At 32.5% G+C, this 22547-nt stretch overlaps 2 protein-coding genes across 2 annotated transcripts; one reads left to right on the forward strand and one right to left on the reverse strand.

The window, feature by feature from the left end:
- Positions 1-12145: 12145 nt before the first annotated feature.
- Positions 12146-15193, reverse strand: LOC143584458 (putative pyruvate, phosphate dikinase regulatory protein, chloroplastic). Its single transcript, XM_077066511.1, has 3 exons — positions 14813-15193; positions 13303-13942; positions 12146-12288 (listed from the first exon to the last, which is right to left on the reverse strand). The coding sequence occupies exons 1-3, from the start codon at positions 15191-15193 to the stop codon at positions 12191-12193; spliced, it is 1119 nt and encodes a 372-aa protein (XP_076922626.1). The 3' UTR covers positions 12146-12190.
- Positions 15194-17687: 2494 nt separating this feature from the next.
- Positions 17688-22257, forward strand: LOC143584460 (chaperone protein dnaJ 50-like). The gene is made up of 10 exons (XM_077066512.1): positions 17688-17815; positions 17900-17962; positions 18034-18100; positions 19286-19345; positions 19479-19529; positions 19642-19722; positions 20576-20688; positions 20769-20886; positions 20987-21113; positions 22015-22257. The coding sequence occupies exons 1-10, from the start codon at positions 17697-17699 to the stop codon at positions 22116-22118; spliced, it is 903 nt and encodes a 300-aa protein (XP_076922627.1). The 5' UTR covers positions 17688-17696; the 3' UTR covers positions 22119-22257.
- The last annotated feature ends 290 nt before the right edge of the window (positions 22258-22547 follow it).

Below are 22547 nucleotides of genomic sequence, written 5' to 3' on the forward strand. Positions count from 1 at the left end.
TTTTACCATCGAATTTTGTTAAAGATTTTAGAATATAAATTTTACGATAGTTATTTATTTAAACGGTTATTATTATAATAGATCTCAACTTATATTTATTCAAACTAATTATTTATAAGTTCGATTATACGATAAACAATGATTCTTATAATTAAATAATAACAATAATCTGTAGAGATCAATCGTTCAATCCATAACATACTAATCATAATTGTAACTCAATCCACATCGAAATCCTAAATTCATTATACGTATTACATCATTATTAATTCATTCATAACATTATATTATTTAATTAGGATTCTTGTCGATAATTCTCGAGGAGTGTGATTATCGTTTATTGTCGTGTTCATTCTCGTTTGGCTTATTCGATCAGGTGAGTTTTATCATTCCCCTATTTTAAACAGTTTTCTAAAACGTTTTGGGGACATATGCGTATACCATACTGTGTGTGTGTGTATATATATATACATATACATATACATATATATATATAAGATTAGTATCATTTGAGAACTCTTAAATTATTTAAGAACTTGAAGGAACTCTTAATAACTAACGTTTTTTATAAAAAATTTTGTATGTTAATGTTGTTCAAGTGTAGTTTTATCACTTTTGACATCTATATTTACGATTACAATTATGAAAATTAGTTTTTTTACGCATATCTTTGTTTTTTTTTACACATATGTAAATTTTTATTACATAAATTTTACAGAGTGTAACTTGTGATTTATATATGTAATCAAAATTCTTTTTTATAAATATGATAAAACAAGTCTCAAATAATGTTAATATATAAAAAAGTTAAAAAATATTTGGTTTTTAAAAGTTCCTAAAAGTTCTTAACTTTTTTTGAGTTCTCAAATAAAACTAACCATATATATATATATATATATATATATATATATATATATACATATAAATATATATGGTTTTTAAAAGTTAAAAAATATTTGGTTTTTAAAAGTTCCTAAAAGTTCTTAACTTTTTTTGAGTTCTCAAATGAAACTAACCATATATATATATATATATATAAAATAGCAAACGTATAATTGTGTGTGATTAATCAAATATACATGCTATGTGTTTACTTGTCTATGTATTCAATCGCTTGCCATATCCCCTTGGAGAGGATTCTCATACTATTGACCATCGCCCGATTCGCTTGGCAACGGTCTTATTCTCATTAATTGCTCATGGTTGATTTAACGGCGCCCGATTCGCTTGGCAATGGTTTAATTGACAACTTGTTTTTTCATGGGTTGATTTCATTACCGCATTATTTCGTTTTGCTTATTTATCATACTATATCATATTTATTATATTATCCTTATTTTATTGCAAAACTGGTGGTAAACTCACTCAACATGTTTGTTGACAAAACTCGATTTTCTACGCATATGCAGATTGCCTGAGTTGAAGGATGAACACTTAGAAAGACCTTAGGGTTATATTGAAGACAAACTTGAATTTAATTGATTATATATATTTATTTGAATTGTATTGTTGTATTTGAATATTGTCTATACGTTGAAATAAAATAATTAAATAGATATTGTCAAATTTTATATATGATAGTATCTTCGAGCTGTGAGCAATCGAATCACGCCCCGGCATTTCCGCCTTAGGTTGGTGTGTGACATATCTGTTTAATACACGAAACTTGTTAAGGCCTTACATGCTACCTGTTAAAGTCGTGTAGGTACGTATCATGTATTCGTGTCTCGTGTATAAATTGTCAGCCCTAGGTGCCTTATTATATAGCCAAATGTAAAGTGAATCCAAATTAAGGAAAATAGTTTGGCCTCCAATCATAAGATAACTAAATCCGTATTATGGGGTTGTTTTACATTTTTCATTTCTAATAATGTGAATATATTTTTTTAGATTTAATTTTATTTATTATAGGAAAGTTAATAATATACTTAAGGTTTGATGATAAAAGTGTTTTACAAATAAATTAAATGTTAGAACTCGTTTAAAAGCTATATGGGTTTAGTGAAATCCTTGACCCGCTTATATTTTACTATAAAATTGTTTTTTTAATTATAAATAATATTTTTTTTAATAATCGAAAATTGATTTTTAATATATTCCTATTTTATAAGATTTACATATCAAATTTTTTGTGATATTAAATTTTAATTTAATGAAATGTTATAACTCGTTTAAAGGCCATTTGGGTTTAATAAGACCCATACCCGTGAATTTGGGTCAACTGAATTAGAAGCCTCTATTTACAAATGAAACAATCTGGTGATTTGAAAGGAGGTGAGGAGCGGGAGAACTTTTAAAGGTATCGTTTATATATATTTAAGATTACGGTCAAGTTATTCTACAAAGGGGGACAAAAATGATAAGGATGAGAAGGATTTATAGCCACAAAAAAATCCCTTAAAAAAATTAAAAATAAATAAATAAAAAATCATAACTCCACATTTAATAAAAAAACAAAAAAAGTAAAAACAAAAAAATGTTTCCACCGTCTTCCTCGTTCTTAAAAAAGCCAAAAACTCAAAAAAGACACGATGTTAAGTGAAAAAGACTATTGTGTCTTTTTGTTTATCATTGTGTTTTGTGTTTATTTTCGTCATTGATTGTGTCTTTTTTCCTTAACATTGTGTCTTTTTTTCTTGATATTGTGTTATATTACTCAACATTGTGTTATATTTTGTTCGGCATTGTGTTATATTTTGCGATTTATTGTGTCTTTTTTTAGTTATAATTGTGTCTTTCGGAGGGTTTTTTTTTTGGAACGAGAATGGTGAGAGAAATATTTTTGGCTTTTAAACTTTTTCGTTTTTTATTTATATTTTGAGTTATGATTTTTTTTATTAATTTTTTGAAATTTTTTTGACTCACACTTCTCATTTCTATCTCCCTTTGTATTTTAATTTTTCCTAAGATTAAGATTAAGATCTAAAGTAAATCCAATTTAATAAAAACTAGAATAGTAACCCATGTAATACACAGACTTAATAAAGGATATAATGTCAATAAAAACAATGTTGAAACATGTGATATAAGTCATATATTTAACAAAGATTAGTGAAGTGATTAAAATCAAATAATGATTTAGGTAAATGAGTGCCCTATAAATCATTCTCTTCAAATTTTGAATCATAAAAAACGGAAATGTGGAACCTCTAGTTCTTTGTTAATTAAGTAATATAAATATAGATTTTGATAGACCCGGCTACCAAAAAAATTTGTAATAACTAAGATATATAAATTTGAAAACCAGATGATATACCAACAACAAACCTGTCCTCGAGTGAAAAAAAAAGAACCCATATAAAACTTTTGTGCATGAATGTAATACATTATGCTCTCAATGTAATACATTTTGGTTAGTAATGTATACATACATGTGAAAGTCATAGATGCATGTATGCATATTGTAGTACACTACACAAACATCTATTCAAATACTTGCAACAAATTCAAATTAATACACACACATAAGTTAACTCAAATCCATAATATAAATACCAAATTTGCATCGATTGTCAACACAAATATCATTTTTTTTTTCTGCAAAAGTCAACAAACCTATCAACGCTACTTCTCTTTCGTTTTATCTTTTTATTAATATCGTTACAACCAACATACCATAACAAAAGGCCCTTTCACCAAATCTGAAAACCGAGACGAAATCTAATCCGGAATTTGGTATCAAAATTTGTTGTAACCTGAACCTAAAACTTAAACCTATCACATTACTTGTGAACCAAAAATCAAAATTAACTCAAAATGACTCGTATTCAACTTTGACGTGAATGGTTTATGCGACCTAAATCAAAAACATCTCAATCTTTTGACCTGTTTTGATTTTGAGAAACCTGAAACGATCCATTTCGAAACTTCGACCCATGATCAAACTTTAACTCTCAACCAAATCTGACCCAAATCGATCTCGAAAACAAACTACTTGATTCAAACTTTTAACTTCTCTTTCAGATTAAAACCGTGATTGGCTGACCCGTATCCAAAACCGTTTGAATTTTGCTTGGTTGTAAGCTCATTTACAAACTTCTGTAAATAGAATATGCAGTTAAATTACCTGTTTACAACTTACACCCTTAGCACCAACTGAAACAGGTTGGAGTTAGACCTGAAATCCACAGCAAAATTGATTTTAAACATCGCAACAACTAAATGCAATCTGATGTTAACATATTAAAATGAATGTTAATCTTTGATAAACATTCAAAGATTTTTATGCACTTTTGACCTTTAAAGTTAATCTTTGATTTTTATGACTCGTATCAAACTGCTTTAAATTGAATCTGAACTTGTATCAAATGTTTGTCGTTTGACTCCACCCAACCTGTCTTGATTCACTATAACCTTTTTTTGACACACCAGTGAAAAAATCTTTTTAGCATCATATTCAAGGGTAAATTTACAGTGGGTTGAAGAGCGCAACCATAATACAATCTTTCACCTTTACAAATCCTCTCAAAAAAGCTCTTGCCTGCGCCACACCTCATCACAAAAGCAATCAATTTGTTTCGACGTCATCTTCCAAATCAGTAGCTGCAATATGTTCATTTTGATGCTAAATGTACATAAAAAAAACTTACTGTGTGGAGAAAAAATAATAAATAGGTAGAGCAAAAAACATTGTATGTCAGAAACAAAATGTAAACTGTAAAATCTGCAGAACTTATGCCAGGTCGGGCAGGGAGCAAATTCTCTGATAACGTGATATCTTAATTCTTAGGTATCTTTCATTTGGGATTCAAGCCACAAATCCTTGTAGGCCTTAAATTAAAAAGCAGGCAAACTTAAAGTTATGAAGCAACTTACTATTACATCTCTAAAGGACACGGGCCTAACTTTTATAAACCAGTTGCTACAATAATAAAAGTTATAGTGTACCAATTTCTTATGTTGCCTCTAGACCTGCCAAATGCCCCCCAAAGAGATCCAACATCTGTGATTAGACTTTACCTGTGCCAAGAAACATATACGGACAGAAAAAATTATCCTTTCACACACCGGCCTGCACATATGAATACACTCAACTGATACATACACCTGCCACATACATGTATTGCACATACATACGGAGTTTGACTTCACATAAATACATTACATTGTCATAAATTACAATTTCGACCTTAACATGTTTACTAATTTAATCAACACTTAAATGTTAACTTAAAGCACAATGGCCTTCTTTTACAGAAAAAAAAAAAAAGAAAACCAAAAATCCATTGAATATACAATCCTTAAATTATGATAAACAAAGTGATGGATTTATTTACTATAATCTTAAACAACAATTGGATGGTGATTCATCTATAAACCTTAGTGCCAAATGAGTTAAATAAGAAAAAAAAAACTATTTTTCTGAAAAAATACTCAAAAATTAAAAACCCTAAATTGATACAATCTACAAACCCTAAATTAACCTAAAAGATTGATGGTTATACAGTAATGTTAACATACACGAAATCGTGTTTATAAATTGATACAAAACATAAACAACATAGCAACAATTACTTGTCTCGAATCAATATTCCTTCTATTTAAATTTAATCAATAGAATCTACAAAACCTAAATAATCAGAAACATATTGATGGATTTTGAGTTATCTTCACATAGAATTAAGATGTAGGTTTGGAATTACCGTGTTTGCGATTGTGAGCATCAGAGAACGGAAATCAGAGTGGGTGAGATTAGAGTTGATGGAGATGGAATTCAAAGCGGAGACGGGTTGGAAAATATTCGGTGACTGACCCGGGTTATAAAACAAAATTCAGGTCCGTGTTTCCTAGGATATTTTTGAGGAATTTTAAATAAAATTTAAAAGATAATTATGTGAAAATTGTATTTTAGGAAAATTGATGAAGCGGCAATCTAGATAGATGGGCTACTTGAATGCCATATGAATAAATTTAATTGCTTTAATAGGATTGTTAGATGTTAGATAGTTTGGCGTCCAATCATAAATCCTAAATATTATAATAGACATATATAAAGCTATAATACGTGCTACTAGCAAATGGATGTATTCTCATAGCATTCACAAGTCACAGCAGGGACTCATTGCTATCTTCTTAACAAAAATTTAGAGGTAATCACAAAAAAACATATGTATTTTTTTCCTACCACATCAACCGCTCCATCCCAATTTCTCCTTTTTAAATTATGTGAGAACCTAGATCAAACTCTCAGATTTGAAGACTTGAGATTACACTATTCACACTACATAATTGTTCATTATATTTTTAAAGGTGATTGTGAATTACGAAAAAATAAAAGATAATAAAAAAAGAATAAATAAGTATTATTGAATTGAATACGAGATAGATATGAGGATAAGATATGGGTTTTTTCTTTAAATATGAGATATGGGTTTATATACCAAAATGAAAGTCACGTATTGATGTGCATATGTAAATGTAACGTTTTTGTTAATGTTAAATTTAAATTTTACCCAACAATATTTTATTAACAAGCCATGAAACCGTCAGCTTAAAATGACCCATTGGTTAGCTAAAAGGTTACTTTCGTCGTATTAATTAAATAAGCTTGTACAATCTGTTCTCTAATTATTTATGACAACTGGGATTAAGGGAAGGTAAGTAATGTGATAGGATGATGATTGCTGCAAGCATGTTCTAGCTTCAATGTCAACGATGATTTTGTTCAATTTAATTATTGTTTTAATATATATGAATGCGATTTAAATAGTTGGACCTTAATATGATCAGCCTATACGTTTTGCGACCTTAATATGATCAACCTATACGTTTTGCTAAACACTATTTTATATAGTTAATTTCTGTCTCAGGGATAATTTTATATGCAGCCACTAAAATGTACATTTTTCTCTAAAGGTTTCTATGTCTCAAGTAATTTAATTTTGAATCATACCAACATATACTTGCAGTTTACACTTTACACAGGCACTATGTCAACCTTTTTCGACGACTGTATTCGCTTAAAGGTAACCCCTAGCGACGTTGTATAGTGCAATTAACAATTAGATAAGACATTTCCTAACTTACGGTATTAATTGTTTATTATATTTGTCTTCTTTAGCTCCGTAATTAATGGTTGTTATCTCAGTATTGAAATTAATCAATTCCAATTAAAACTCTCTACTATCATGTGGTATCAGGGTCTTAAAAAGCTCCGACTAGCCTCGATCCTTTGATCCTTTTATTCCTTCATCCTCTTCCTCTTCGACAATCTTCAGCCCTAATGGCAAACCCAAACACCGTAATATCCATAACAGCCAATGCCCACTTTATTTTAGAAAAACCTCATTGAGTCAGGTTTCAAACGTAAGACCATGAAGATTCCAAGTCTTAAGCATCATATTCATGTCATTGAACCAGAAGAGGCTAATTACGAAGATATTTTATAATCCAAGATTATAGCATCCTGTCATTCAATTCCTTTTTTTTTTGTATATATATAGATTGTATTCTAATATTCAAAACAGAGTAAAGTGTCATTTCCGTCCTTGATGTTTGGTTTAGTCCGAAAGCTTTCAATTTTTACATCTGGACCCTTGAGGTTTTAGAAGGTATAAATACATGAAATATAGACATAAATATGCTAATTGAAGGTATAAATACACGAAATGATTGTATAAATCTTGATATACATTAGGTACATGAATGGTTTGATTCGGTTAACTGAGGGTACAAAAATAACTGATAGTCGTGATTTAAGTCATGTAAAAACCTAATAAAACTAAATAGCTAGAGTAAGTAGGGTATCCTATCCACGTGAAGCATGTTGTCAGTATTATATTATATGTTTTATTATTTATTGTAATATTAATCCAAGTGGACACACGATGTCAAGCTGAATTTGAAAATTGGTTATGAAAACTATCGCAAAACAAATACTTTGATTATAGATTAAAATTCAATTTAAAGAAAATTCAACCCCCTTCGTATTTCCAATTCAATGATTCCCTCAAACTTGTTTAACTAGATAGATCATAGATCCCACATGGACATGGTCTTGCAAACAGCTTCATTTTAGTGAACAAAAGACAACTTTTTAATACTCATACAAAATATTAATCAAACAAACCACCCCCCCACCCCCACCCCCACCCCAAATTACCAAACCACTTACTATGCCAAAAGAAAAAAAAACAAATGATTAAATACAGATAATTGCAACACAAACAACCGGTTTAAATCAATCAAACCAAAGTATTTTTCCAACAATTCGAAGAATGATATATTACAAAGTTTAGGTTTCTCATATAAGAACCGTTGTTACGAGTGTTCTAGCCTTGCGTCTTCATGTTAAGTTTTGGCTAAACCTGATTCGTATGCACAGACACAAGCCTCCCGTTCCGTAGTTAGGCTGCTTCCTTTTGTCCTTCTGCCATGCATTAGGTCTCCCGTCTTCTCTAAAAAAACAAATAAATAAGTAAAAATAATTAAAAAAAAAAGGAAAAGAAAAAAACTCCCCTGATCACCACATACTGCTACGTCCTTTCTTTAAATCTTTTCTTGGCCCAAAATCAGTTTAGCCCAATTTCTAATTTTTGTTCTTATTTTTCAAGGCCTTAATTTGTGTTTGAACTTTGAACCAGCAGTAGCCCACCACTAATTTCTTTCATCTTGAAATTTGAATTGTTAAGGAGTTCTAGGCCGCCTGCCCATTTATTTAATCACTACAAATATAATGCAAGTATATGTATATTCAACATCTGACCAAACTCCAAACACCATGTATCATCTTTCCCTTTTCCTTTTATTTTTATTTGTATTCTCATAACTTCTACAAAATAACTAAGGTGGTGCTTGTTTTTACAGAAAGCTCTTCTTCACCTCTTTTGTCTGCATTGCACAGACCACGAGCAGACATGGCTGTCTGCAGTGTGTTTGTTTTTTAAAAGACATTTCGCTAAAAAAAGGTTTGGACGTCCTCTTATCCTAAAAGACCTGGACGACTCACTTCTAACCTTTTCAAACTTCCAAACGGACCAAACCCTGCTCTTTCTAAACAAAAAAACATCGTCCCTCTACTGCACCCTCAAACCAGTCACCATCATTGAATACGTACTGTTCATTTAAAATATAGTGACTTTGGTTCAGGTCAAAACTATTTCAATAGAAACTAATATAGCGTCAAAGGCCCGGTGGACTAGTGGAGGGCCTTGCATTTGTCGTAACTCAGTCTTATCAACATCAAGGAAACTATAGATTTATTATATGGTATGCTAAGCTATACGCAATTTCACTTATTTGAAGTATTTTAAGAATCAAAATTGAAATAACTGACCTTATTTATTTCATTTATTTTACCTTTAATTTTGTTTATTTTCTTTAAAATAACATAACTTATTTATTTTTATTATTTAACAAATCACGTGTAATACACTGATTTAAAAGCTAGTCCTCTAACATACAGCAAGATTATAATTGAAACTAACAATAAATTATAAGTTATATAAATAAATAATAAGAAGACAAAAGTAACTCGTCATGACCATAACCGAAAGCCCAGAAAAACGATAAAACATCTCATATGACATACCTTCATCTATCTTCATCCCCCACGCCCTCTCCTTTCTCTCAACTCCTTAAATTTCCTCGCATTCTCTACCCGCCACCACCGTCACCTCCGCCATACACCACAAAAGAAGTGTTAACTAATCTCTTCACAGATCAAACAAAGAAAGCTGCCAAATCGGATGGAAAGTTTGACTTTGATGGAGTCAACGAACGGTAAAGAAACATCAAACATCAAATCTGATAGTTTTCAAGTTGATATGGAACCTTTCTCACACCTCATCAAAAATCACAAATATGATTCAACAACAAATGTAAGTTTCAGTTTGGTCTGTTTTATTTTCTTGGGTTATTTTAGTAACCCAACTTTCACCTATTGGTCGGAAGTAATCCTAACTCAGGAAATGTTTATAAAGAGTCCCAACTTTAAGTGTGTTTTTCACGAGCAATCCGATACGTATTTTTTCATGTCATCAAAATGTTAACGGGTTTATAAACATTTTTTGAGTCAGGACTAATCCCGGCCGTTAGTTGAAAGTCGGGATTATTGAAATCCAATAACCTTTTTTCTTTAAATAAAGTTACAAATTGAACACCTACGCTGTATATATTTTTATTACAGCATGATATTTTATTAAACCGATTAATTTGTTCACTACAAGATCTTAATATTGTTGCGTAATATTCGTTTCGTGTGAGAAAGTGCATGAAAGAAAATACTTGATATTGGGGTTTTGCTTTGGTTTTTCCTCCTTTTTTATTATTTTATTTGAAAAGGGTACTTAAATATAAAGTAGATAAAATAATCATTTTATCTCATGTTCTATTACATGAAAACATATATATTGTTTGCTTTGTAACTAGTATTTATAATCCTTGAACGTGTATTATTGTATTTTATTTTAAATTTTCAAATTAAATGTATTATATTTAAAATAATTTGGAAATATTTAAATATTTTTATTTGGCTGATTATTAGTTGCCAAGGAGTTTATCCAGAAAGGGAGAAGAAAAGAAGAAAATGATGAGTGATCCAAACGTTGACAATGAAAGAGATGCTAAATATTCGCTTAAAGGTGACACCTCTTTGTTTCTTTTTTGTTAAAATTATAAAATCGAAAAATTAAAACAGAAAAGCCAATCATTAAACTTATGAATCATGATATATCTTATCTTATTAACATTGTATGAAACGTATGATAGCACATTAATAAAGATGGTAGGGCATTCTAGTTAGTATACTAAAAATAATTGTGTTTCATTATCAAATAAAAACCACTTAATAATTTGGAAGAAGATGTTGATTTGGGAATAGTTTTCTATCATATTAATTGATTTGTACTTGACGTGTCGTATGAAATCATACATTGACAAAAGGAACAACTCACTCGTTATTAACCATTTGAATTAATCGTTAATTATTTAATATCTATTATTATTTATTATTATAAAAATATATATTATTAATTTAGTTACATAAAAATATAATAAAATTATTCCTTTTGCCAAATTTGCACATGCAACTTAGAATTATTTGATGCGTTCGTTTGTGCTGGATTTCTTTCTTTCCTTTTTTTTCTTTTAATGTTAAGAATTTGAACTTGTAATAACAGGTATTATGTCTGAAGCACCGATACCAGCATCCATAGGGACCATCGAGCCACAAAGCCACCACCAAATTAGCATCATTACTTCTGCCGCCACCACCGGAACACCGACAAAAGGCAAACTCATCTGCAAAAGATCATCTAGTTTTAGACAAGCATCCATCATCAATCCCAAAAGAATTGTCTTCTTCTTTGCCACCTTGTAAGAACATGAGCCATCTCTTTCACATTTTCGGTTGTCATATCTAACTCGTTTCATAAACAGGTCGTGCTCGAGTTGACATGTTTAATTAAATGAGTCGTTTTCAAGTTACCTTGTTTGACTCATTTAATTAGACAGGTCAACTTGCATTCGTTAACCAATGTATGACCCATTTAACCCATTTTTAAAACCCAACAAGTTTTTAAAGGGCACATTTGTAGGTTACATGATTTTAAACGTGTGTAATTTATGACTGATATTTTTTACTCAAAAAATATGGCTCGGAACAGTTGACACCCCTAGGTTCAATCCAAGTTGACATGATCTTTTCAACGATTTTTACCCATGTTGACCTGTTTTTTACTAATTTTGACTCGTTGGCCTATTTATAACTCGTTACTCAACCCATCTGTCACGCCTGTCATCTCAACTATAGCGCGAACTAACTTTTTATGCATACCTAATTTGACCAGGTCAAGCTTGGGAACCATCCTACTAATATACTTCACCCTCTCAATGGCCAAGTATAACGTCGACAAAAGTTACTCGATTGACTGAGCGGATCTACCAAGGAGCTCCTGGTGTATATATTACTTGTTTTCTTTGTTTCATACGTGTATCCAACACTTGATCAGTGGCACCGATTTACAGAACGATTTCAAATTTTCAAAGGGTGACATGAGTGAAAAAATATTACATGATTTGTCATTACTCGTTACACACATAATCTAAAACTTTGAGAAAAGATTTATGGTCATTTTTTCTTTGTCGTTTTGTATATATAATGGAAATATCATTTCATCATGTTATATTAATTGTCAAAAGTTGGTAGTCTTTTGAAACACAACACTTTATTAACAAGAACTTGTGACATTGTCTAGTAGAGCTTGGAGATTATTGGCATGAATGACCCACGATCTTGGTAGATTCTCAATATGATTGCAGCGATTTCTTCGATTGCTTTACCAGTTACTTCTGTGATGATTAAGAACTCTACATTAATAATCACTAAAGAAGGGGGTGTTATCAACTGTGTGTTGGCCTTAAAATCATAAAATTGTAATAATTTTTTTAGAGAAAACATGTGAATCCCTCACTGGATCATCAAACATAGGATTGATGTATTCAAAATCATCATATTTACCAATTGCGGTTTTAACTTATCAAATATCAATCCATATAAGCATATAGCATATAATCATAAGTATATAACATATAATTAATATATTAGCATATATAAGCCACATGGCAATACCAACAATACATACAATATATTTTCTAGCTAAATAAGAGGTGGCAATTTCACATTTATTTATGAACATGTCAATCGGGGAATGGACTTATGTTTTAATAGGGGTGTGCATGAAACCGAACCGAAATAACCGAGCCCAAACAAAAACCGAATTTTTGGTTCAATTTGGTTTAGAATGTAATTAAAACTGGCAAAGCCAAACAAGAAATAACCAAATTCACACAAAAACTGGAATTTTGGTTTGGTTTGGTTTGGTTTGGTTCGGTTCGGTTTTGCATGTAATAAAACCAAACACAAGTAATGGGTTTTCATTCTTATTTTGAATGTTCAGTAATTCAAATTTATATTTAATTGTTAATTGACAAAAAAGATTTAAGCCTACAGGTTTAGCCCCATTTTTATTATTTTGGGCCAAAAATTTTCCGGCTCAAGTATTTCAAGCCTAAACGATAAAAAAAAAAAAAAGCAAAACCGAACCGTACGCAAACAGAAAAATTCGAAACAGAATGGTTTTCAAAAGCTAAAAACCGAATTTTCAGTTTTTGGTTCGATTTAACCAAAAAACGACCAACAAAGGTTAACCCGGGCCCATTTTGACCCATTATCCAACCCACTTGTCTTGCCTTTTTAACAATCAGGCCCATTTTGACCCATTATCCAACCCACCCGACCCGCCAGTAACCACATCCAATTACTTAATAAAGCCTTTCTTTTATTAGTAAAACTAAAATACTCACCGATAACAGGCCAGGCCGAATTTTGTGTGAAAATCTTGTTAGCATAATCCAACTCTTCTCTCACATGAACCATCTCAGCATAATCACTTCTCTCATCTTCAAGGCACCCTAAACTCTTTGCTCTTTCTAGTCTTATAGTTTGCAACATAACAGGATTCAAAGTCAAAGCAAAGACCTTTTTCGGGTCAACGTCAAATAAACTCTTGGGTAAGTCAACACCTTTAACAATGGGCACATTTGCCACTTTGAATCCTTTCTGAGCCAAATAAATCGACAAAGGAGTCTTACCAGACCGCGATACACCAGCAATAATAATATCAGCCTTGTGCAGGTTCTGTGGATAAGCTCCATCGTCTTGTTTGATGGTGAATTCAATTGCGTCAATGCGTTTGAAGTATTGTTCGGTTAGTGGGAATTGTCTCCCGGGGGCCCCACGAGGGAGACCGGATGGTGAGAGGCCTAAATAGGACGATATTGCATCTGTGATTGGTCTAAGAACATCTGTTGATTGTATGTTCCATGATTTGCAAGCTTGTCTTGCTGAATCTGCAAGTTTTTCATCTGCTAATGTGTATATGAGGATTGCATCTTGTTTGGCTGCTTGCATTATAATCTCCATAAGCCGATCCATATCATTAATCTGCAATGTGAAGTTTCACTTAAGCTTAGAATTAAAGATTAAGACGAATCTATATATGAAATCACTGCAGCCCATAAAGAAGAAATCAAACCAAAAGACTATTAAGAGCCAGCGCCCCATTGGTCACAGTTGGCTTCCTCAAGGCCACCACTCAGAGTTTGTACTAGGGGTGCAAACGAGCCAATAAAAAGCTTGAGACAAGCCAAGCTTTTTCGAACTTGAGTCAAGCCCGAGGCGAGCTTTTACGAACTTGAGTCGAGCCCAAGCCTCAAATAAAGCTCGTTTAGTTATCGAGCCTGAGCTCGAGCCTTTTATGGGAAGCTCATTTAGGCTCGCCTAACGAGCCTTGGGTAATTTTGAAGTTTTACCTCTTTTGGACTTCTAGAGCTCAAGCCGAACTTTGGCTCAGGCTAAGATTAGGATCGTTTATGGTTTTTCCAAAATATATCAAAATAATAATAAAAAAATTGAATATAAATTAATTACTAAATAATAAATAATAAACGAGCCAAGCCTGAGCCTGAGCTTTAGAGAAAGAGCTTGAAATGAGCCCAAGCCCTTGTAAGTCAAAACGAGCCGAGCTCGGCTTGGCTCGTCTACACCCCTAGTTTTTTATTAAATAAGCATGTAGAATTTCATAATTGCATCAGAGTGAGCCCAAATGAAAAAACTCAACCCAAAAGATATAAACTGCACATTTGTTGCCCATACAACATTCCTTGCTACATTACCAGTTCAACACTAGTTTCAATTACACATTAATTTCGCATTCACAGGATACAATTAGGTTCGTATTGAATATGTAAAACCTATTAGGTCTGTAATCAAAACTACCAAATTTTGGGAATAATAATTAGAACATGCAATTACCCCGGAAAACAAGCGAGTATAAACCGGACAACCACCGTCGATCATAAAATGTTCAAATTGCCCTAACGCCGCGTTCACGGAATGCTCCGCCGTCCGTCCTGACCCGTCGGAAACCATGTATATCTCCTTTCCTTTAACAACAACAACTGCTTCCTCATCTTCCGACGAACTACTTACAACCGGCTCACCACCTTCTGATCGAGTGAACGGTTGATCGGCGTTTCCGGTGACCTGCGACTGTTTAGGTTGAACATGGCGGTCAAGCTTACGGCCGGATCGGATCGCACGAGCTCGGGACCAACGGTTCAGTTGAGAGCTCAGAGAACGGTTGGACGTCGGGTTGCCGCCGGTAGCTGCCGGTTCAGTTATTGTTGGTTTCATTTGCTTGTTTTTTAATTTTTTAATTTTTGGTTAGCGGGTAAAATAACGGACCGGTGTGTGCTCGTTGAAATAAAATAGTGTGTTAAAATTAAATGATAATAATTAAAAACGTATTTTAGAATTTTGTGATACAACAGCGGATAGGTTATAATCCACGTGTACAAAGAATGGGGTAAGGTGACGAACAAGTATGGGTTACACGTTTGAATGAATCAGTGAAAAACTTTATCTGGATTATTCAGTATTTTAATAATAAAAAAAAGGACGTGATCCTCATGTACTATCCCATGCTTACTCGCGATGCATATACGGCTCGTACATGTCTGTACGGACCGTATAGGCTACGCATGACTGACAAGTGTACGGAGGAAACAAAAAAACAACTTTTTATAGCATGTACGACTATATAGACCTATATGAGCCATATAGATATTTAATTACTCGTATAGCAAACCAATACACCATAAAACCTATACGGGCCATATAGGACTATACGACCGTATAGAAAACTTTTGCAGAAAAAGTCAGTCAGGCTTTGACCACTATTCAGCGCCGCTTGAAAACGACTGTACGAGCCTATACAAGTCGTATAGGTCTATTATATTATTCAACCTTTCAGTATAAAACATAATTGAAACAAAACTTGAAAGAGTTGAAAAGGAGAGCGGCTAAAATTGCTAAAAAATATGGTGCAAGTCAGATAATATATATGTATGATGGCTTAAGTATAAGATGTTAAGTCATAAATCACATAAATATATGGTCATCAAAAAATTCTGTCAAAAAAATTGTCTGTACGACCCGTATAGGCCTATACGACCAGTATATGGCTGTATAAGGCACTATAAATAACGACCGACAACACCCGACACAAGTTGACACGACTCAGGTGCTATACAGCTTGTATAGCCTTATACAAGCTGTATAAGCAAAAAATGGTGTACGAAGATCTATAATGGTATACGAGGATCCGAAGCCTAAAAAAATCTCCACGATTGATTCAAACTGAATTTGTTCAAATATTCGAATTTGGTCCTTAACTACACTGATGTGTGTCACTGTGTTGGATATCCTACTATCCGATAAGCCCAAAAATTAGCAACAGGTCTGACCCTCATACCTGGGCCTAAACAAAATTGTCAAAACAACCTCAGTCCCAATCCTTGTGCTTCAGCTAATAAGTCAGAAATCGCCAAAGCAATCACAAAGAGTTTGCCCACGATGGGCAATGGCATTAAATTCTAAGATCTGGTTCGTCCTTTCCCGTCTAGCCTTGAACATGATTTTTCAAGAAAATGAAACGTCATGAACCCAAAGAGTCTAGTATGTTGGATTTACACATGCAAACTAGTTCTTAAACTTTGAAATAAACATAACACATCGGAACTCTTTAGTGGCGGACTTAGCATGTAACCAAGGGTATTAGTGGCGGACTTATCACGTAACCAGGGATAGCCTCCGCTACCCCTCAACTTTTAGTAAGCAGCGCAAATTTTTCTTTTTTCGGTTGGTTTTCGTATTTCACTACCCCTGAAAAAATATAGCGTTACCCCTATTTGTTTAAAGCCCAACCAAATTAAAAGGTAAAACCAATTAAAGCGCAACCAAATTTTAAAGACCAGCCAAATTAAAGTCCAAACCAAATAAAACCATCATTCGTTGTTTCTTTTGGATACTTGGTTTAGGCTGGACATCAACATTTAACAAAACAAAGTTTCATTCAGCCATTGTCCACCCCACACTGTCCTGACCCCCTGCTGCCCTCCTCTAATCGCCCGGACCTCCACATCGCAGCCGAGTAGGCGACGGTCGGGGTTTTCTCAGTCCCTCTTCCACGGTTCGACTTCTATTGTTTAGTTTAGACATTCTTCTACTTTTATCTAAATTTGTAATTGTTAATTTGTTTATATAAATTGTTAATTGGATGTGTTTAAGGGCAATTGAATCTTTGAATGACTGATAATGGTTTATTTTTAATATTTGGATAATGTACATTGTAATTGGTTTGAGATTTAAGGTTTATATTTTGTTTCTTCTAAAATTAGAGAACTTGGAAGATGAACCGACAAAATCTTGTTAGTAATCTTTTTAAACGAAATTTCCAAGAAAATGATAATATTGGTTTAACACCAAGTTAAAAAAAAATATATTATATGAAATAAGGTAAAAAAATCGGTTATTGTATGAAATATGGTTAAAAAAAATTTCGTTTACATTGTATGAAATACGGTAAAAAAATATTTTTTTGAGCGTTACCCATGAGATTCCCGTCTAGATCCGCCACTGAAACTCTTACAAAACCTGACCAGAATAATTGACTGATCGAATCGAAACCGGACCGGATCCAAGACCCGGATTTAGATAGCCCAAAACGTAGTCAAGGCCCAACCATTTCACCACATAAACTAATAAAAGCAATTAGACGAAGTTAGAAGGTTATAAACGTAATTACCCCGTTTACGTAACACAAAACGAGTCCCAGAGTTTTCTCAGATCAAAGACGATGATGGCTACGACGACGTCGTTTCGAGCATACGCCGTCGTATCGCTTCTGGTCATCTTCTTCATACAGCCTTCGATCTCAATCTACTGTGACGAAGACGATTGCTACGATCTACTCGGGTTAACAACAACATTTCAATAATAACCAATTATTTCATATGAACTAATTAATTAATTATTAGCTGAATTTGTTTCAATTGATAGGGTTTCGCAAAATGCAAATGCATCTGAAATCAAGAGAGCCTACTACAAGCTCTCGTTAAAGCAGTAAGTTTCTTCACTTGTTAATTGATATATCATGTAGGATTACTTACATATGAATTTATGTTTCATTTCAGTCATCCGGATAAAAACCCAGATCCCAAATCGAAGAAGTTGTTTGTTAAGATTGCGAATGCTTACGAGGTATCGAATCGAAATCCTCTATTGAATTAGCTTCAATTCTGTATGATATATGCCTTTCCAGCTGACAAATTGGGTACCTGTTTAGCAAAAAGTACACTTTGCAATTTTATACTTTTTTAAAAATAATTAAAATTAGGAGGCTAGGGTTCATTATTCTTGATACATAATAAAACATATAAATGCCACGCTCAAACCACCAAAGCCAAGTGTTCAACGAGTTTGTTTGATACCTTTGTTAATCGTGTCGTCTCTAACCTGTTAAACAGTTTAAGACACAAATTGCAAGCCCTAAGATCATAAATTGAGTTTTGAGGTTATATAAGTTAATTGTTAAGTTCAAGATTGATATGATGTTAACTAAATCAAAACTTGTTGAAACGTAGTGAATATTGAATCTCTGGTGTAAATTTGTATTCAGATTTTGGAGCAGGTTTGGCATTAAGGATCTAATGCTGATATGTGTTTTTAGGGTTTATTTTGGATGATACATTGATGTGAAACTATCATAGTTATCAAAGGCGGTAGACACACTCAAGGCACATAGGCCTCGCTTGGGGCCTAGGCGCAAAGCACAAAGAAAGTGAGCGCCTAGAAAAAAAATGCACTTAAATAAAAAAAATTAAAATATATTATGTCTTAGAAAAATAATACTATTCTTCATATAAAATAGACAAAAGCTAATATATAACGTTTAATATCATCTAAATAGTACCAAAAGTTCTAACAGAGTCAAGATATAAATCTAATTCCAAAACTTGAATAACAAAATGCTCAAAGTACCAAAAGTTCAAATACCGAAATGTACAATTGTACAAAACATGAAAACCAAAAGGTCAAAAAGTAATAACTAGTAAAGGTTCAAATGATCATTGTTCTTCATCCATCATCAATGCCGATAGAGGTGTCATCAACTTCAAAAAGCGGGGGTTTAGGAACTAGAAGTGCGTGTATTGGGCCTAGGCGCAAGAAGTGAGGGCTTTTGATAATTATGGAAACTATATGTAATTTGTGAAGAACTAGAAATGAAAAGGTTTGTGCTTCTAAGTCTAAGAGGGCGTTCAATGCATAAGTAGTTCACTGCAAAAATTGCATAAACACTTGCATATGTTACTTTAAGTGTGATATATAATAAGACGATTCTCAAATTTATGTCACTTACGCGTTTGCGTTTGTTCTGTTTCGTAGATATTAAAAGATGAAGTTACAAGAGGGCAATATGATTATGCAATTGAGCATCCGGAGGAGGTAAGTTACCATTTGGAAACCCTTCATTTGTTTGTTCAAATCTGGTTTACATATGCATAGAATATTTTAAGAAATAATCTATTCATCTAATTAACTTATGTTGATGTTAGTGCTCCTTTGTTTTCAATTTCAGGTATTCTACAATACAGCTCGCTATTATCATGCATACTATGGTCATAAAACTGTAAGTTTTAGACAAAACTTTTTTTTTGTTCCTATTAGAAGATTGTAACAAAGCTTTAGCGCGTTTTTATTAATCGTTGACAATAATAATTTACTGAGTTTTTATTAATTAGGATCCTCGCGCTGTTTTAGTTGGACTTCTTCTAGTCCTCTCGGGAATTCAATATCTAAATCAATGGACAAGGTATCATCAGGTAAATAATATTCAAATATAACTTTAATTTTGTTGAATTGAGTAATTGGTTTTAAGTCCCATAATGCGGGATGCGGTCTAATGCACTCATTCTTGAGTTAAGTGACTTTCTGCATAGATTACTTCTACCTCATGCCATAGTTGTCAATAGCGCCGGTAGCGCCCGCTATAGCGAATAGCATAGCGCAGCAGCAGGTTAGCGCTAAGTTGTCTGTAGAGACATAAGCATGAAATAGCGAACATCTGCATCTTTTTTAACTTTTTATATTTTGGTGGTATTTATTGATTATATTGATATTGATTATAATCGCTATTTTGGTGTACTTCAATGTTCTAATACCTTATCGCTAAACATAAGAAAGTCCCACTATTTCATCACTATCGCTACGTAGCGTATAGGTAGGTTGCTGCTATTGACCGCTATTCGCTATTGACAACGATGCTTTATGCATAGACTACTTGTATACATAATTACATAGGGTTAAACACTTATTTTGGTTGTACACAAAACTTCTTTGGTGGTACTCTCGCTTTTTTTGAATTTATTTAATCCATTATATATTAGTGTTTAAAACTTATCAACTTAAAATATTATCTATAAATAAATTTTTAGTGTTTTTTTAATAACAAACGCCTCGTGTGCTGCGCATTGGATTTTTGAATCAGTTTGAGCATATTTTTTACTATTCCTAGCTTTTTTTTACACCCAAAATAAACTTTGCCCTGCTTGAAATGATAAAGAAATGAATATGTTTTGACCCGTTACCAGCCCTGTCTGAAGCTCCCATTTTGCCACATGTACTTGTAATAAAAGGTCATTTGGTAATTATGTTGTATATATTATTATTTTATAGGCTATTGACATGGTCAAGAGGACACCGGCTTATAAAAATAAGTTGAAGGCGTTGGAACTAGAACGCATGGGGGCAATTGCAAGCAAAAAGAAGGGTGGTTACAAGATCGACAAGTATGAAATTATTGTTGTGTAATAACTATAATAGTATTTTGGAAATTTTGAAAATAATAATAATAATATCTTTATTACAGGAAAATGCAGGAAGATCTTAGTAAGGAACTTGAACTGCAGATAAAAGGTGCTGAAAAGCCATCAATGAGGGGACTTCTTGGTGTCCGTTTTATACTCTTGCCATATACTCTTGGAAAGGTTGCTTAATGTACATATTATTGTTTATATTTGCTTCATTTAATATTAGATATAAAAGGCTGTTAAGTTTATGATTTTAGTTATACTCTTGTTTCTGCAGCTAGTTTTATGGTATGGATTATGGTATTGGAGGTACAAGATAAAACGAACTTCGTATTCTTGGGAAGACGCGTCTTACTTGACCAGACGCGCTCTAGGGGCACCTCGTGATTCATGGGAATATCTTGGTAACTCTCCTTAGTTCTTTGCAACATTTATATATCTTTATACTATCTTATGCATATGAGGACGACAAAAAGGTAATTTTAATAATTTTAAGAGTTTAAGCAAAGCACACCATAATGAGTTTTTTTTATCTTTAATATGAGTATGCTAGTGCTATATAAAATACTAAAAATTAATTCGTTTTAACTGGGTTTTTAGCTAATTGGCCGATGCTCTTTTTTCCTTCAAATACAATATTATAAATCACCAACCTAAGTGTTGTGTTACACGACGCATCGTGCGGACACCCCTCTTTGTATACATGCAAACACATATAGGGAGAGGTTCATTGTATAAGACTAAGCTATCATGAAAACAAAAGGAATAAACCTAAATCGTTTATTTTTTTTCTATCAATGGTTCATATAGTTAAAAAGTCTTACTCTTACATACAATTTTCTATGTTAGACACATAAAAAAAAACTATTAAACTAATTTATTCATATGTTTTTTTTAATCTTCAAGCTTTTACCTACGCCTGTGTAGGAAATACGCCTACACATGATACGTATAATCCATACATGCGTAGATTTATAAATAAACAAATTTTGTTTATGTATTCTGTTAGAATATTAAAAGAGACATATAAAAGTGGCATTATAACCATTTTCTTGTATTTTAAAATCTCTTAAAATTTTTAAAAATAAATGATTTATTTTGTTCTTTCTGTTCTCGCAAAAGCTATGTTTTGCGTAGAACCTTCCCCTATTATATGCATGCATTTGATTTCTTTAATGTATAAATCCTCCATAGAAAATTGTTTGAACAGCTTAAGATTGAGCATCAATGTTGAAAGAGTTATCCATCATCTTTTTATTGCTTAATATATGTTATCCAAATTAACATGAAGTTTGCAATTGTTAGATGAAGCAACCAAGAAAGATCTCATTGACCGTCGGTTATGGGTGACGTCCAACTTAGAGATTTACCTTTCGGAGATGCGAAAAGAGTCGAAGCGAAGAAGGTGAACAAACTTCTAAAGTCAAAGGGTTGACTTTTGCTGTCACAAACTGGAATATTATAGAAGATTATAGATTAGTTTCCATCATTTTACTTGGTCTAATATGCCTTTATAGCTAGCTACTCCTTTTGTTTTTACAACTTTATACCAAAATCGCAGTCCCAGATTTGGGTTTATTGTTTTAAACTATCCGTTTTCGGAATACTTAGCTTAAAAGAAAATGAGTCAACATGTTGATTTTTCGTCTGATATGGTTTTACTTTATACGATCTATTATCTTACTTTATTTAAAAGATTGTTATATCTTTGTTAGGTCTGTTTATGCTTGAATGATGAAGTGACTTTTTGGTTTATCGTGTGATTGCTCTAGGTTTGCATACATCTGCATTGATCTTAGTTTATGTTTGTATGTATTATATTTATAATGTATAATTTA

This window comes from Bidens hawaiensis, unplaced genomic scaffold, assembly GCF_021521415.1.
Source record: "Bidens hawaiensis isolate Kalapana, Puna unplaced genomic scaffold, B.hawaiensis_p1.1 tig00033132_1, whole genome shotgun sequence".
In the NCBI taxonomy this organism is placed as follows: domain Eukaryota; kingdom Viridiplantae; phylum Streptophyta; class Magnoliopsida; order Asterales; family Asteraceae; genus Bidens; species Bidens hawaiensis.

Bases quoted from the DNA above. Each gene is read 5' to 3' on its own strand.
- LOC143584458 (XM_077066511.1), bottom strand. From the start codon at position 15,193: ATGAAACCAACAATAACTGAACCGGCAGCTACCGGCGGCAACCCGACG. The intron at 13,943-14,812 runs GTAATTGCATGT...TTCACATTGCAG, and splicing joins ATACTCGCTTGTTTTCCGGG to ATTAATGATATGGATCGGCT. The intron at 12,289-13,302 runs GTGAGTATTTTA...TAATCATCACAG, and splicing joins TTCGGCCTGGCCTGTTATCG to AAGTAACTGGTAAAGCAATC.
- LOC143584460 (XM_077066512.1), top strand. From the start codon at position 17,697: ATGATGGCTACGACGACGTCGTTTCGAGCATACGCCGTCGTATCGCTT. The intron at 17,816-17,899 runs GTTAACAACAAC...TTCAATTGATAG, and splicing joins GATTGCTACGATCTACTCGG to GGTTTCGCAAAATGCAAATG. The intron at 19,530-19,641 runs GTAAGTTTTAGA...TTTATTAATTAG, and splicing joins CATACTATGGTCATAAAACT to GATCCTCGCGCTGTTTTAGT.